Consider the following 16,682-nt stretch of genomic DNA (forward strand, 5'->3'; position numbering starts at 1 on the left):
ATAAATTTTATTTTAATTTATTTCATTTTTTATTGAATATTTTTTACTTTACTTTTAGGGGCTTCGGGGAAATATTAGGGGTTTAAACAGACCCCTGATATTTCCCTTTTAAAATAGAACAAGAGATTGAGAACACAGAGTCCTCAATCTCTTTTTCTGTGTCCCCTGTTATCAATTAACAGGAATCCTCTATACTGAGTGTTTCTGTTCATTGATAACATGAGGACAGAGTATGTTTACTATAACTACAATTATTCATAATTATCATTATGAACAATTATGAATGATCAGGAGGGGATGTAGATCACTTCCCATTCATTCATAATTGAGGATATAGTATACATACCATATCCTCAATTATCTACAAACACTCAGCAATCACTGATCGCTGAGTGTTTGTACCTTGCTCTCCTCTCTGACACGCGGCTAAGCGAAGGGTGCAGAGAGGAGAGCTCAGCCTCCTGTGACAGCGCTGTCTCCGCCCTCACATCGCTCTGCCTCACTGTGATAGGCGGCCGAGCGGTGTGGGAGGAGAGACACCGGCCGCTCACAGCGCTCGTCCCGCAGCGCTCGGCCGGCTGTCACTTTCTCTCCTCCCCGCTGGGACACAGAACCGCCCAGCGGGGAGGAAAGAAATCACGGATGCGCCGATGTATCAGCAGGAAAATGGCACTTTCGGCATTTAGCCAAAAGTGCCATTTTCGGCCGATATGAGCGCTCCTCCCGCAGCGCTCGGCCGGCTGTCACTTTCTCTCCTCCCCGCTGGGACACAGCAGCGCCCAGCGGGGAGGAAATAAATCACGGATGCGCCGATGTATCAGCAGCAAAATGGCACTTTCGGCATTTAGCCAAAAGTGCCATTTTCGGCCGATATATCGGTGCATCCCTAGTGCAGACCTGTGAACTCAGCACAGGGATGGTGGGAGCTCCTCATAATGGACACAGCAGGTGTACAGACCCGGGAACTAAGCACATGGATCGTGGGAGCTTCTCATAATGGACACAGTAGGTGTACAGGCCCGGGAACTCAGCACAGGGATGGTGGGAGCTCCTCATAATGGGCACAGCAGGTGTACAGACCCGGGAATTTAGCACAGGGATGGTGGGAGACCCTCATAATGGACACAGTAGGTGTACAGACCCGGGAACTCAGCACAGGGATGGTGGGAGCTCCTCATAATGGACACAGCAGGTGTACAGACCCGGGAACTAAGCACATGGATCGTGGGAGCTTCTCATAATGGACACAGTAGGTGTACAGGCCCGGGAACTCAGCACAGGGATGGTGGGAGCCCCTCATAATGGGCACAGCAGGTGTACAGACCCGGGAATTTAGCACAGGGATGGTGGGAGACCCTCATAATGGACACAGTAGGTGTACAGACCCGGGAACTCAGCACAGGGATGGTGGGAGACCCTCATAATGGACACAGTAGGTGTACAGACCAGTGAACTCAGCACAGGGATGGTGGGAGCTCCTCATAATGGGTACAGCAGGTGTACAGACCCGGGAACTCGGCACAGGGATGAGAAAAATGTCTGTCTGGCCTGAATCTTCCAAATTCATAACAAAAAAAGGCACTTCTCAGATCTATCTATCACAATTTTCCTCTTTCTGGCAATTTCTAACCCATCTCAGCCCTGGCAGTTCCCCCACCTATAGTGACCTTCTCCCCATCGCCTTCTCGGCCTTCTCCCTTCTGGTCATCCAAATCCTTTTTGCCGTTTCCATCTACGGTGACGGATTTGTCTTCCCCACCTAAAGCTCATCACTGCCTGGCCAACACAGCTGATTGAATCTCGAAGGCTCAGCTTGTCCCCTTCCTCTGTGTCACCTTCCCGGAATGTGGATCTGGGCGGAGGCTGCCCATCCAGTCTCCGAGGAATCGGAATATGATCTGTGATGGGATGGAGATTACACTCTGCCTTGTACACAAGATAATTATAGTTCCTGAGAGACTGATAACTGGGATAAAATATAATTACCGTCCGGAATCCCCTCCCTCGGTATTATTCTGCAGGAACACGGTTTGGCGTGGCTTGTTTACGCCGGAACACATGCAAAAGAGTCTTTGTTTACAGGAGCCTTAAATCGCTCCCTTGGTGTCCTCATGAGCTTATTGACAAAACTAACCTCCTGCTTCCTTGCCAGGAAAATCTTTACCACTCTGGTTACCCGTCACCTGTATGCGTTCCTTATTTGCAGATTAGGTGTAAATCGAAAGCTCAGTTTGAGGTGCATCAGAAAAAAAAAAAGTCCTGCATGCTGAAGAACATTTTCAATCCAAGTGTTTCCTAATGTGGGGTCCTTTAAAGCCAAAACAGGCCTCTAATGAGCACCAAATGTTGGTATTGCCTCGATGTCTGCTGTAACTCCTGTTCTTCTGTCCTCGCAGGTGTACCTCAAGGCCAAAGCGGAGAGCAAAGCCCATCACGAGTGGAACGTCAGCCAGCTGAGGAACGAGGTCCGCCATATCCAAGAGGTGATGAAGATGTAAAGTTGGAGGGACTAGGAAGGGATTCATACCATAGAGATATAGCAAGGAGCTCACTGGCTGTGGTCGGGCGTGTCACCTACAACACTTGTTTACTCGATGGCTACCCGGATGAAATATAGAAAAGAGCGTCAAAACCCAAAACAAAGAGAGAGTCTAAAAACTTCCAACTGATCACATAAAACAGCCAACGCATTTTGAGGACCAAGGAAGACTCCCCCTTCATCAAATCTACAAAATAAATAAAAACATAATAAAAATAAGAACTTAGATCTCGAATACAACTTATATTTGTGCAAGTTCATATATCCGGATAAGTTCCTATCCTTTTGTAGGTTCCTACATGTATTTATCAAGGAGTGTTGTTGGCTCCTGAAACGCGTCAGAAGTTTTTGTGATCGAATTGAGAACCGTTGAAAGTTTTTGGGCTCTCATGTTGTTTGAAGTTTTGGAGCTCTTTTCTATATTTCTTCCGGGTACCCATCAAGGGAATCAAGTGTTGTATGCGAGACCGCCTGACCAGAGCCAGTGAGCTTATTCCAAAGTTCCCTTTTGCTTGATCGTACACTTAGGTCTTGAAGTCCTGGCGCCTTTCTAATAGAAGGAAGATAAATGTTTACTAGGTGAATGGCGCAGTGGGAGGAGCTTTTACAAACATTGAAGAGCTATAGATGGTGATGTTTGAAGCAAGATTGTTCAGGTCCTTAGGAGGACAGAGGCGCTCTGGTCTGTTCTGGTCAGGATGGGCCTTGATGTCTTTCATATGGGGGACCGAATATTTCCACCAAGAAATGTTTTTACCGAACAATAGTAATAGAAGGCAGATAAATGTTTACTATGTGACCGGCGCAGTGGGAGGAGCTTTCACAAACACTGAAGAGCTATAGAGTTTCCTGGTGATATTTGAAGCAAGATTGTTCAGGTCCTCAGGAGGACAGAGGCGCTCTGTTCTGGTCAGGATGGGCCTTGATGTTTCTCATATCGGCAACCGAATATTTCCGCCAATAAATGTTTTTACCGTGCTTTGCATGTTACACAAAACCCTCGCCAATTCCCCCGTCACCAGAAGCTCTCCACATTTTTATATCCTGAGTGGAAGCAATCCTCTGAACAGCTCATTAATAATTCATGGTCACATTTTATAAATATATTATGTGCTTAGTTCCTGTGTTTAAACCTTGTTAGTCATCTGGAGATCCGCCACTAATCTAATGGCTTGGGGAAGGGAGGGGTAGGGGGTGCAGTCTGTGCGTGGTGCATTGTGGGTAGTCATGCGCTCTTTAAATATTTAACAGCTTGTCTCGACTTCTTCCAGGCGAGGACGTCTCTGAAGAATCTCAGAGAAGACCTTGGTAGCTCAAAACAGGGGCAACAAGCAGAGAAGGTAAACCTATATAGATAAAGTTGGGTCAAGAGTGGCGTTAATCTGATTGGGGTCCAACAAGTTTTGGGTGTATCCAAACCCCCTCTTCAGGGCTTCAGAGTTGCTGGCTTGTCAGTGGCAGATTGGAACACCTTGGAAATGGAGTTGAGAGAGGTATCTACTCTAGGCAGAAGATTTTTATCTGAAGAAGCTGGAGTTTGGAAAACCCCTGAAACATGTTGGACACCAACCCTAATTGAATCAGATTACGTCATCACCAGGGGCGTAACTAGAAATCCCAGGGCCCCATAGCAAAATTTTGTATGCCCCCCCAAACGAAACCCCCCGCCACCACCCCACAAGTTGAGTGTTTAAACCAGGGCGGTTCGGTCGTGCGGATTTGTCCACGCTGAACTGCCGAAATGAACAATCCTATACATTCTTATGGGGACTGTTCAGGCCATCGCACGGCTCCATGTGACCTGAACCACTTGCGGCCCAAAATGCTCCGTGAGCTACTTTTTACGCGCTGATCAGCACGTTTTCCACATGGTTTTCAATAAAAATGCGCTGATCAGCACGTTTATGAGCGTTTTTAATTGCGTTTCAGCACTTAAACGCGACTAAAAACAGCCAAAAATTACCTTTCAAAAAATTGCGCGGAAACCACGCTGAAACGCTTCCGCCCTGGTGTGACTGGGGAATGAATGAGGCCTAACACTTTACTTTAATACTGCCACACCAATGAGAGGCTGAGAAAAGGGGGATTATAAAAAAAAATAATAAATATGTTAATCGTTTTTGCGCTGTGTTGGTGTTGTTATAAAATGATACAGGCGTATATTTTATTACAACACAATGCACGGCAATGCGTCACAAAGGTTTGCCTTGTGCTGCCACAGCTAAATGTTTAAAAAAAAAAAAATCATGCATTGCGATGCGTTCTAACAACGCACTGGAGCACATGTGCCTGGCATACACCACAATATAATGCACGTGTATGCTATGTGTGTGGGGGAGGGGGTTGTGCTTTTTTTTTTTATTTATACATTTTTAATTTATTTTTATTTTACTGTTAGGGGTCTTCGGGGAAATATTAGGGGTCTAAAAAGCCCCCTGACATTTACCTTTTAAAATAGAAAAAGACATTCAGGACACAGAGTCCTCAATTTATTTTTCTGCAGCCTCAGCACTCAATGAATGGGAAGCATTCAGTACAGAGGCTTCCCATTCATTCAGAAACTGCTGATAGTAAGATATTTACTATCAGCAGTTTCTGAATGCGGGGGAGCCTCTGTACTGAGCGATTCTCCCCATTGAGAAATTCATGTATGAACAGGAAGTGATATAAATCACAACCTGTTCATTCATAACTGGGGACACATAGTACTATGTGTCCCCAGTTATTTACAAACACTGGAGTCATCGGACGATCACTCCAGTGTTTGCTCTGCCCACGGAGGACCGGTAAAAAGCAATGATACTTACCGATCTCCCGCTCTGCCATGCACAGAGCCACTGCCATCCTGAAACTGACAGGACGACAGCGGCTCCGCTCTCCTCCCCGCCTGCCGCTCGATCAGCGTGATCTAGCGTGCCGTCCTGTCAGTAGGATCCGGGCCCCCCCCCACTGCCGCGGGCCTCATAGCGACCGCAACGGTCGCTATGGTGGTAGTTCGCCACTGGTCATCACAAGCAGTTACATTTTGGAAGCTAGTTCATTTGTCTCATAATCTCCTCTCTTTGTTAAGGTCTTGCTGTCGGAAAAGCAAAATGGCGTCAGGCACTATGAGGGACCATGGTTGGAGTCGAAAGACGGCAATGAGGTGAGAATTTAAAGCCGATTGCCCCTTTTGGAAAAATGAATGGTATGTACTGACGCTGCTTCACAGAGAACTCTAATCCATTTTCCCTCAGGAATTTCCCTTGGATAACGGGAAGAACTTACGGGAGACCGCGCAGAAGCTATATGCTAAGCTCCAGGAGACCGAGAAGCGGCACCAGGCTGACCGCAAGTTGTATGAGGTTAGTTCTTCAACGCCTTCACTCTGACCCAATGCCAGCTTGTGGGCCAGTTTTGTGACTCTTCCTCTTGTGAACAGGAAAGGCTCAACCAGAATCAGCAGGAGTTGGAGCGACACAACCGAGCACGCAAGCAAGCGGAGGAAACAGCGGATGACCGCCAGCGAGAGGTGGAGGAGTTGAGGAGGCTGATGTCCAATATGGAGATGGTAAGAGGGAAATATATAGGGCATCACATATATAAGATTGACATGGGAAGAAAATTTGCCTAGCTTATGATATTTAAGGCAAACTGACCCATGTTTGGGCTTCTAGAAGTATATGAAAACGGTCAATGGCTGTACTGAGCCGAAAACGCAATACGCAGGATCCATGAAATGAATTGATTGCATGGTTGAGATCCTATCGAGCACTAGGATTGTACTTGCTTTCAGTACCACTACTTCCTGTCCTTGTAAGGTTTATACAGCTGCTGCTTCTGCTAATGCACTGCTGAGAATCATTACCGTTCCAGGCTCGGTCTAGAGCTGTTTTGGGCAAAGCTGGCAAATGCCCTAAGCTCTAACAAGCATTTCAGAACTTCACCTTATGGCAGATGTAAACCCTAACTGGGCAACATTAAGCTTGTTCTGTGCCCTATCATAAGTAATGTTTTTATAAATACAATCCCGTTTCTCATCCTTTATTGAACCTCAGTGCTGATGATTTCCTGCAGCCACTTCCTGTCTACATGCTCTCCATGCGATGGCTGGGGCGGGATTCCTGGTGGTGACAACAGTAGCCCCTGTCTGTGTAATGTGTTGGTAAAACAGCCACTTGTTGTCTCCATCGGAAGCCCATGTGACAACAGGGGAGCACAGTTGGGAGACAGAACGTTGTCACCTTATAACAGGAAGTGTCTGAACGTGGACTCTTATGGCAGGATCACCAGGGATTATATTAATTAGGGATGCACGGATACCGAGTGTTTTAGCGCGTACTCAGCCAAATGCTCCGATGCTCAGCCCGATATCCGAACTTCCGGTATCAGGAAGCCGGGCAGTGAGTCATTACATGCTCCTCGGCTTCCTGATTCCATGATCCCTAACAGTCTGATCATAGATACAAAAAAATCAAAGCACCTTGAGGAAATGTTTTTGTCTTTCATCACATTACTACAATGCAATAAATGGTTCAACTTCTTATCACAGGCAAACATTAACAAATATTTACCAAATTGCCACCAAACAATGGTCCCAACCGTGGTCAGATGTAGTTGTGTAATCAACAGGAACATATTTACACTTTACATGCAGATAAGAACTTTAGAGTCTCTGGTGAGGGTCAGGTCACCAACTGCTTGATCTTTCTGTAGGAACACCAGGATTTGGTGAAGAAGATGCACGAGAATGAGATAGAGCTGGACGGTCTTAGAGGACAGAAACAGGAAAATGGACCTCTAGAGGAGAAGTGAGTACTTCATCTAAAATTAGAGGCCAGCGCTGTAGGCAGGACGGAATCTGATTTAGGTTTTGGGTGGATCATGGAAGGGTTAGAACCCCCGTTGGGTATATGACACACAAGATAGTGCAGCCCAAATAGCTCTGACTCATCCAGGTTCTGGACGTTCAATAACAAGCCAGAAAGTAGAGCTCCAATATTTCAAGCCTCATGGATTCTTGAAGTACCCCGAGTCTTGAAGGTCTTCCTAATTATTCTGTTTTTGAATTTTTAGGTGTCATGTGCTGGAGAAGACTGTGTCTAACCTGAAAGAGAAGATCCACCACCTGGATGATATGTTAAAGAGCCAGCAACGCAAAGTACGACAGATGATTGAACAGGTAAGTGAAAAAGGACTCTGGAATAGTCTGATAACACTAATGTGCATTAGAACAACGGACAAATATACTATATGGCCAAAAGTATTATATATACATTGGCCTCACGTTCAAAAGTATATGGGCAAATGTATGTGGACCAAATGATGGGGTCCAGTGTAAGGTGCTGTTACTACTATACCATACAAAGACATTTGAGCTCTTCCAATCTTGTGGTAACAGTTTGGTGAAGGCCCTTTTCTGTTCCCCCATGACTGAACCTGGTGCACAAAGCCAGCTCCATAAAGACATGGCTTGACCCGCTTGTTGTGGAGGAACTTGTGTTGCCCGTACAGAGCTCTGACCTCAACCCTACTGAAGGCCTTTGGAATGAACTGGAACGCCCACTGCAAACCAGGTCTTCTCATCCAGCATTCGTACCCGACTTCACCAATGGGCACAAATTCCCCCAGACACACTCCTAAATCTTGTGGAAAGCCTTCCCAGAAGAGTGGAGGCTGTTATACTTCTAAAGGGAGGTCCAGCTGAGGTGTGGGGAGGTTACTTTAAGAAGTCTTAGGCACTAAGGTGACTCTGGAACACTGACATGGTTTAGTTCCAAAAATAAAGATGGTGGGGAAGTCGCACAGAATCTAGTAAGGTCCTAGAAAAAAAGTGTTGTCACACTCCCATGTATTCATGACTTTTATTAGTGATGCACAGGTACGTGTTCAGAGATAATTTAAAGTCTTCTGTTGTGTCTACAGCTGCAGAACTCCCGCACAGCCATGCAGGAGAAGGATTCTCTCATCCAAGACCTACGAGAGAAAGTCTCCTGGCTTCAGTCAGAGGTAAGAGACGGGCCTATAAGGATTTAGCCATCGGATCTCTGTTGAGCCTCCTGCTCCAGAAAGTCTAATCCCCATAATTTGTGACTCATATGTCATGGTTCCTCCTCCTTTGTTATGACAGCCCTGCCCTAACATCTCCTTTTAATATGCCGTAGGATGACCTAATTCTTGTTTTTTGTTTTCTAGAACCTGGAACTACAGGACAAACTGGAACACTTTCTATCCACCCAGCAAGGACACACAACCCAGTTGCCAAGGGCTTATGCCAGACCCAGCCTACCAAACTAGTACGTGAAATGAAAAACTGGTTGTTCGGTGCCTTGGTCCGCCAATTATGGTAGCTTCTTATTGTTTCCAGGCAGTAGTAGATGTGGTGATAGCAAAAAGGAATGTATATGTTTAAGTCCGTTTCAAACACGTTATCAGTATCAATTAATGTGAAGCGTGTAGACCATTGACCATCTTTCATTACTTGTAAATAACTTATTTACGTAACCCGTAAAAATGTTTGAATCAGAACCAATGAAGTGGAATTATATCTGCAACCAAAATTAATCTATTCCATCGGCCTTCTGAGTTGTAACTATTCCAGAAGCTTGCCTATCTAAAAAAAACATTATTGTTATGCTAGCCTAGTGGTTCCCAAATTGGAAGGTGCCATGGTACTGCAAGGGGGGGGGGGGTGCAGGACGCATCTAGTGGCACCACTGTGGGCAGCTGCACCGGCTCCTTCTGCTGCCAAAGGGTGCCCAGTCACGCAGCACAAACCATCACTCTGTAGAGGCTGGAAGCCACTCTAACCTTACTTCTTAGTGCTTGCAGGTTTGGGGGAACATGTGACTTTTTTCTCTTTCTCAGAAGATGCATTGCTTGGGGCAGTTGCCACACTTGGACACTGGCACGCAAGGGAGCACATCTTCCCGGTGAAAGCTCTAACATCAACTAGCACAGAGCTAATACAGAAATTAGACATAAGGCTCGTACTGATAATGGAACGGTAGGGATGTGTAGGGGAGATTTAATGTAAAAGTCACATTAAAAAAAATATAGAAACTGTGCCCAAAAAACAGAAAGCAAAAGGACTAGTCACCAGTGTTGCGGTGGTCTCCTTGCAGCTGATCCTCATTACCATGACTTTTTCTGCACTGTGTGGTGGCAGCCATCTTGGCATTAGGGGGAGTCTTGTACTACACGGCCTCAGGCACATCTTCCTCTCCAGTAACAAAAACAGTGAGCAGCACAGTAGTGGCATCACCAAACCTCATTACATATATCCTGAGACTACCAGGCTTGGAAGCAGCGATATCCCTGCACTGCAGGTCCATCTTCCTCTCCAGTAAGGAGAACAATGAGCAGCACAGCAATGACATCACCAAATCTCATGAGACTACCACGCTTGGAAGCAGAGAGACCCTTCAACTGCAGGTCTTCAGGTACATCGTCCTCTCCAGTAAGGAGAACAGTGAGCAGCACAATAATGGCATCACCAAATCTCACTACAAATCTTGAAAGACTGGCAGTCAAAGGCAGCAGTGCCTTAGATCTCACACTGCTTGTGTACAGCTTTAAGGCTACAGAACAGGAGTGGTTAGGCACAGAAAGTGCTCTGCTAATTTTGAGGTGGAATTCAAGGTCAATATCTAGATTTTTCAGCGTACTGCTTATAGGCACAATTAACATTTGTAGATGTTTCTTGAACATACTCTACACTTTTCTTTTAGGACCACATCTAATACCCCTTCTTTCTCTCCATAGCAAGCGAGTGTACCTTCCGGCTGGATCGGGCAGGCCTCAGCCACTTATCAAGCTGGTGGAAACATGAGCCGAAAGTAACGTGCGATGATGCCGGCATCTGTGGTGTTCCACGTGAACAGCTGGTGGCCTGACGGAAAGGACTATATGGATTGCTCTTAACCTTTCGAAGACTGTCGCCTGGTAGAGCCTCTACTCTTTGGCTGTGCCCTTGAGTAACGGGAAGAATTTACTTGACACTTGTACCATCCTATAGACGTTATTTTTATACTTTGGTTGGTTTTAGGACTCTTCTAGTAAATGCATCCACGTTAACAACCTTTCCTCTTGAGAAACCTTCCCCGTGGAGGCAAGAGGAAGCACCGTAGATGGATCTTCCATGTCTGACTGCTGCATTCTGGGTGTTAAAACTATGCAGCGGCGGGAAAATGGTGCCTTAGACTTGTCAGCGAAACCAAAGATTCTTTGAAACCATGATGGGCTGGAGGTCACCCAACACTGGGCAGCACCCCAAAATCTTCAATCTGTCTTCTCCTTGGCAGAAGAGATTCTCCTGAACCCAAAAAACCTGAGTCATATTAAGCTGGTATGTTAACTACTCCTGTACTGGATGATTATCAGGAGATGGGGGAAGCCCCAAGGGAGTGTACGGATCATTTTGTCCCTGTTTTGTGCCGCTAGATGTCTGGTTTGGGTGTTGCGTAACGGCGCACACCTCTGTCTGGCTTCGGCTCTGTACACTGACATACAGGTTATATCATTTTGGTAATGTTCCAGCATCTCGAGTTGACTAATATCCTATTAGGAGAGTCGCTACCGATTCCACTGTGAAAGTAATCTCCATCTAGAAGGTTCCAAGGTGCTGTTTTATTTTTATTTTTTATACAGACGGAAGGAAAGGTAACACCCAAAACTGGGAGAACCTCAAATTCCTGCACTTTGACTGTTAACTATTACTTCATCTGACGTGCCTTACATAATGGCAAATGTTCCAGTCTCAAATCATAGGGCTCTTGTTGGTAGGAATTGGTCAGGTTCAGGCCACCAGTACGGCCATCAGGGGGAATGAATTTTAGCCTGGGTTCATCAAGCTGCAGCATTACATAGACGTTGCTAAAGAGTGCTTAAGTATATCAACCCACCAAAAAATTAAAAGATAGTTTAAAGTGGATCTCTTTGTTTTATACTTGGAATCATTTCAATAACTTCATTTTTGTGGCTTTCCATTCATCACCCTGTCCACGACGCAATGGCTCATGACTGTGCACAACGGAGGGCAGTGCTGTGGCCAGCTCATGTTGGATGAGCTGGAGGCGGCCCTGATGCTTTGGCCTCAATGAAGTGTAGCTGGCAATTAAGTCAATCAAGATGAACCTGCTTCATCCTAGAGCAAGGATAGGCAATTCCCATGAGGCACTGCATGACTCAGAGGCACTCGTAGTTTCACTACGGCTGGAGTGCCAAGGTTGCCTATCCCTGTCCTTGGGCCTGCAAACGCTCGCACTAATGTAGCGTTGGAGTGGAAGTTCCTGAGGCAGGTGATACTGGCAGGACCAACAGGTCCAAACAGAAGCATAAGTAGCCTACAGAGAAAAAGAGATAACAAAGGGGTCAGCTACCATTTACCTTCATATGCAACAACATTGGCTGAGATGCCACTTTAGCATACCTTAAGCACTATTTAGCACTTGATATTAAAGTTTGATGCATCAGAGCCCAGATCACCTGGTTTAGGACACAGAAGGTTGGATGAGTATGTCAAAGCTTAAAATCAGGGGTGTAACTACAGATCATGGGCCTCACCACAACCCTAGCGACACCAACATCCCAAAGACTCCCTTTGTTCTTCTTTACAGGGGTTCAGGTTTATGGTCAACACAGTAGGGTTGAAGTTATCTTCACATGTGCTCAGATGTACTATTTGCCACAACAACCTCCCTTATGGGGCCCCCTTCCACCCACCGGGCCTCGTGGCAGCCGCGTGGGCTGGTATGGCCATGGTGACGCCACTGCTTAAAGTAAAAACAGTTTGGTGGGTCAAGGAAGAGGGGAAAGACATAAGCAAGTCAATAGTTCAGAGCATTCATAAATTTAATGGGAACTCTTCAATCGGAATGATCTCAGTGAAACAACGTATACAACTAGATAACCAAAATTAAACCCAAGCTACTGGCTTGTTAATCCTAATTATGATAGTCGAGTTTACATCCCAACAACAATTCTGTGCCCCAAAACTTCTGTGCAGAACTTTTTGCACCAAGCTCGTTTTAGCTTTAGTGGCACCCCGATTCGAAAGGGTTTCAATGATCAAACAGGACCCCCCAAATTTAAATCCCGCCATTAAAACCATGCTGCTTTCTGATCTTCCGCTAACTTGATACTGCTGTCGATACTTAGGGTACTTGAAAAGCACTGCTCCCTGTAATATACCCCCCCCCCACTGCTTGTATTTATTGTGGGTCTCCCGGCCTTCTTCTGTATCTATTGTGCTGTAACATAGCTAGGAGTGTAGATAGTTGTCAAATAAATTATGATATTTAAATAATTTTGTTGTGGTGCCTCCTGATTGGTGAAGAGCGACATGAAAAATGGTGGGGTGTCAGATTTGATGGGTTATAAATAGACATGTCTGTGTATGTGTGAACATGTGTTTTGTAATGTGTGCGTTTATGAGCTCTGGTGACAAGTATGTGCATGATCGCAATGTGTGGGAAGAGAGACTGAGATGAGAGAGTTTCGTCTGTCGCACACGCCCTGTATAATGAGAGTGTGTATGACGCACACCAGACCCTCGGGGCGGGCTTATCACAGACGTCTGCCCCGACACTGTGCCAATTGGGCTTCTCCTCCGTGAAGGAGACATTTCCTGCACAAAATGGTGAGGATTTCCTCCAGTAGTTTGTGGCTCTGCCCCTCCCACAATGGTGAGATTTCCCCCAGTAGTTTGTGTCTCTGCCCCTCCCACAATGGTGAGATTTCCTCCAGTAGTTTGTGTCTCTGCTCCTACCACAATGATGAGAGTTCCCCCAGTAGTTTGTCTCTGCCCCTCCCACAATGGTGAGATTCCCCCCAGTAGTTTGTGTCTCTGCTCCTACCACAATGATGAAAGTTCCCCCAGTAGTTTGTCTCTGCCCCTCCCACAATGGTGAGATTCCCCCCAGTAGTTTGTGTCTCTGCCCCTCCCACAATGGTGAGATTCCCCCAGTAGTTTGTGTCACTGCCCCTCCTACAAACCCAAAACAAAAGGAGTCATGCTCTCTCCTCTAAACACCCCCAGTAACTGTTCTGGGGAAATCCAACCGAGAAGGGTGACACCATCATTTGGGTTTGGAACGACTGTTGCAGTTGGGACAGAGCAGGGAAATCTGAAGGCGATCCCCCGGCCCCGCCCCCAGAGGTACAAGCATGCCACCATCATTTGACTTGACTAGAAACAAGGCACAGCCAACGGATCAGTTTTAGGTGGAGTCGGCTTTTACCAGCAGCACAACAGCCGGTGACGGATTTGCGCATCTTTGTGAGGTCATGTGACGACCTTTCCAGTGGCGTTTAAATGACATTACTTTTTTACAAACCTCTTCGATGTCTCCAGCCGATTGGCTCCAGGAAGTGTGATTTGATGCGAAAAGCTTGCACTCTAATGCTGTGCAAGAAGGTTGGTGAATTCTGCGGTCAGCAGTTCAGGGTTCATAATAGCACATTCCGTTCTGTAATCGCACTGGGACAGGGAGTGGAGAGATGAAAGGACTGGGTTGGGTGCGATACTGTCTCCACCTGCTGGCCGTCTGAGGTATAGCGTCTTCTCATTTTGGCTAAGATCAAGTGTATCTGTTCTTATCAGTTTTCGGTGGGGAAAAGACGGTCCTTGTGGGGGATGGATCTTAGTACTCGCTGGAGTGAAAGAGCGTACTGGGTTGCTTCCTGTGAGAGGGGAACAGCCCGGTACAGGCTTTCTGACTGAATGGATACGAAGCTTGGTCTGGCTGGAGGGTTGGGGGCGGCAGAAGCCCGTGGTGTTGTGCCCCCTGGGGGTGGCGTCCCATGGGTGCTCAGAAAGTCACTTGGGTGTGGGACCCCACATTGACTCACTGATGCACTTGGTCACACACCACCTTGCATTTTCGGCACAGCGCCTCTTGGACAGGCCTTATGGCTAGTCCAGGGCAATATTTTTGCACTCCGGCCCCTAAGGCCTGTCGGCGTGGTGCACTGGCACTTTAGTATTACTTATTGCACTCTATGCACGATGCACGAATTGGCTTTTTTTTATTGAAAACCCACAGATTGCAGAGGGTGTAGGTCCTTCGGGGCCTTTTCCCGATGTGGGGGGGAGATTCTGTGCCCTTATATAGGGTTCTCTGTCTCCATTGGTGGACCAACAAACTCAACCCCTGTCAGGAGCCTCGCGCCCCGGGGGGGTCGGGAAACTAGGGCCCTTCTTTATTGAAGGACCAAGCACCCGTGTGCACGTTTTTGTGTGCTGTGATTTCACGGTTCACTTTTTTTGTTCACAGGCGGAAGTCGTTTTCGATGCACGTTCCACGGGCTTCAAAAAAAGAAAAAAATAGCGCCTTTTACCTTCGCCGGGTACAGGGCCTATGGGCAGCCGCTGGTTGCCGAGCAGCAGTCGGGGGGAAAATGTGCAATCCCTAAATTCCCACCATTTTTTATTTCTACGTCCCTTCCTGTAAGCCCACACGCAACTCCACTACCTGATGGAGGACATTTAAACAGACTGAAAACTGGCACTACCTGTTATAAGATGACAATGCTCTGTCCCCGTCTCCCAACTGCGCTCTTGCGTTGTCACACAGGCTTGCAATGGAGACTACATTGAAAAAAAGAAAAAAGCACAATCAATTTTTGTTACACAAAGAAACTATGTTGCACTTCCAAAGATACTTGTAACAACTGACTGGGATAGGCGTGAGCTGAAGTGAACTTCTCTTCTACGAAGCCGATACCCAGAGGAATACTTTGGAACTTAGGAGGAGCTTTATTCCTGACCAATGAGGGAGAAGAGCAGAGAAACCAACCACGTTTGGGCCATTTCAGCACACGTTACACAGACGTGGGCCACTGTAGTCACCATCAGGAAACCGGCGTTCTATCGAGATGTCCAACTTGTCGAGATCTCCAACTCCCGTCAGAGCGCCAGCGCGGCTACCTAAGAGCAGTATCGCGTTCTCTAATTTGCATCAGTGCACCTGCGCGGCCACCTAAGAGCAGTATCACGTTCTGCAATTTGCGTTAGTGTGCCTGTGTGGGCATCCAATGGCACAAGCAGTGATGCCAGTTGGAGAACTCGATGAGGATTGCGGGGGCCCGCACAGGCAAAATGGGTTAGTGGACGAGGCTTGGAAAAATGCCAAGGCTGGCGCGCGCACACTAGCGCCATCTCGTCGAAATCTTCAACGGATGTGACGTTACGAGCTGGAGACCTCGACAAGTTGGCCATTTCGACAGAGCACCGGCCCTGAAAAAGGCTGTGCGGCCTTCACTGGAGTGCACGCAGACAGGAAGTCTGGAGGCTTGTGGGAGAGGAGCTGGGTTTCTCTTCTTTGAAGTATCAAACGTCCAATACGGGTTGTCACTTATGAAGTCCAATAGGACATATTGTCCAACGCGTTTCAGGGTCCACAATATCGCCCCTCCTCAGGGTTAAAAGAACAGAAATGCGTAGCTATAGAGAAGTACCTCAGCATGCAGAAATGTATATGTTAAAAATCACTATATAGGTGTGACTACTGTGACCGCCTGAGATGAAAATAGAGTTTGGTGGAGCTCTCCCCGCCGGCCACAACACCACCACCCTGTGTGCAAAGGTATACAGGACTATATACGTACAACACCCTGAAACACACACATACGTCCGCGCCCACTGCAGGAATCTGTGGCCTCTATATCAGCCTCCCGCACCGCAGACCTGCCAGACTCCTATACATTAACGGATTTATAACCTGCTGCAGGGTCACAGGGTCGGCGCACATTGGACCAGCTATCAGGAGCATAATAAAGAAGTTCGAGGAATCGCTTTTTATACGAGGAAGCAGATTGTTTTTTTCTCTCGTTTACAGCACAATAATAATAAATTGTCATCTTTGAGTAACGTCGGGCTGTAAAAACATATTGGGGGGAATTTATCAAAACTGGAGTAGACGGAATCTGGAGCAGATTTGCACGACAACCAATCAGCTTCTCTCTCTCATTTTCAAATCTTGAGTGAAACTGAAGAGAGAACATTTAAAGGAAGCAACCCTAAAAAGACACCAAAAAAAGCACTGAATTTGAAAAAAAGTACCAGCACGCTACAAGTCCTATGGGCCTCTGGGAGTCATGCCTGTGGCTCGTGGGACTTGTAGTTCTACAACAGCCGGAGTGCCGAGGTTCTAGTACCCCCCCC

General features: G+C 46.8%; 1 protein-coding gene across 1 annotated transcript in view; it reads left to right on the plus strand.

The window, feature by feature from the left end:
• The window catches only part of TUFT1 (tuftelin 1), a 16,696-nt gene extending 5,885 nt beyond the window's left edge, over window positions 1–10,811 (plus strand). The window contains exons 4-13 of the mRNA XM_018569346.1: window positions 2,397–2,483; window positions 3,811–3,879; window positions 5,610–5,684; window positions 5,776–5,883; window positions 5,961–6,089; window positions 7,235–7,329; window positions 7,595–7,700; window positions 8,444–8,527; window positions 8,714–8,814; window positions 10,283–10,811. Coding sequence (XP_018424848.1) covers window positions 2,397–2,483; window positions 3,811–3,879; window positions 5,610–5,684; window positions 5,776–5,883; window positions 5,961–6,089; window positions 7,235–7,329; window positions 7,595–7,700; window positions 8,444–8,527; window positions 8,714–8,814; window positions 10,283–10,349 — 921 coding nt within the window. The 3' untranslated portion in view covers window positions 10,350–10,811. The remainder of the gene's footprint in view (window positions 1–2,396; window positions 2,484–3,810; window positions 3,880–5,609; window positions 5,685–5,775; window positions 5,884–5,960; window positions 6,090–7,234; window positions 7,330–7,594; window positions 7,701–8,443; window positions 8,528–8,713; window positions 8,815–10,282) is intronic.
• Window positions 10,812–16,682: the final 5,871 nt, after the last annotated feature.

This window comes from Nanorana parkeri, unplaced genomic scaffold, assembly GCF_000935625.1.
Source record: "Nanorana parkeri isolate BGI_ZX_2015 unplaced genomic scaffold, ASM93562v1 scaffold1324, whole genome shotgun sequence".
Lineage (NCBI taxonomy): Eukaryota > Metazoa > Chordata > Amphibia > Anura > Dicroglossidae > Nanorana > Nanorana parkeri.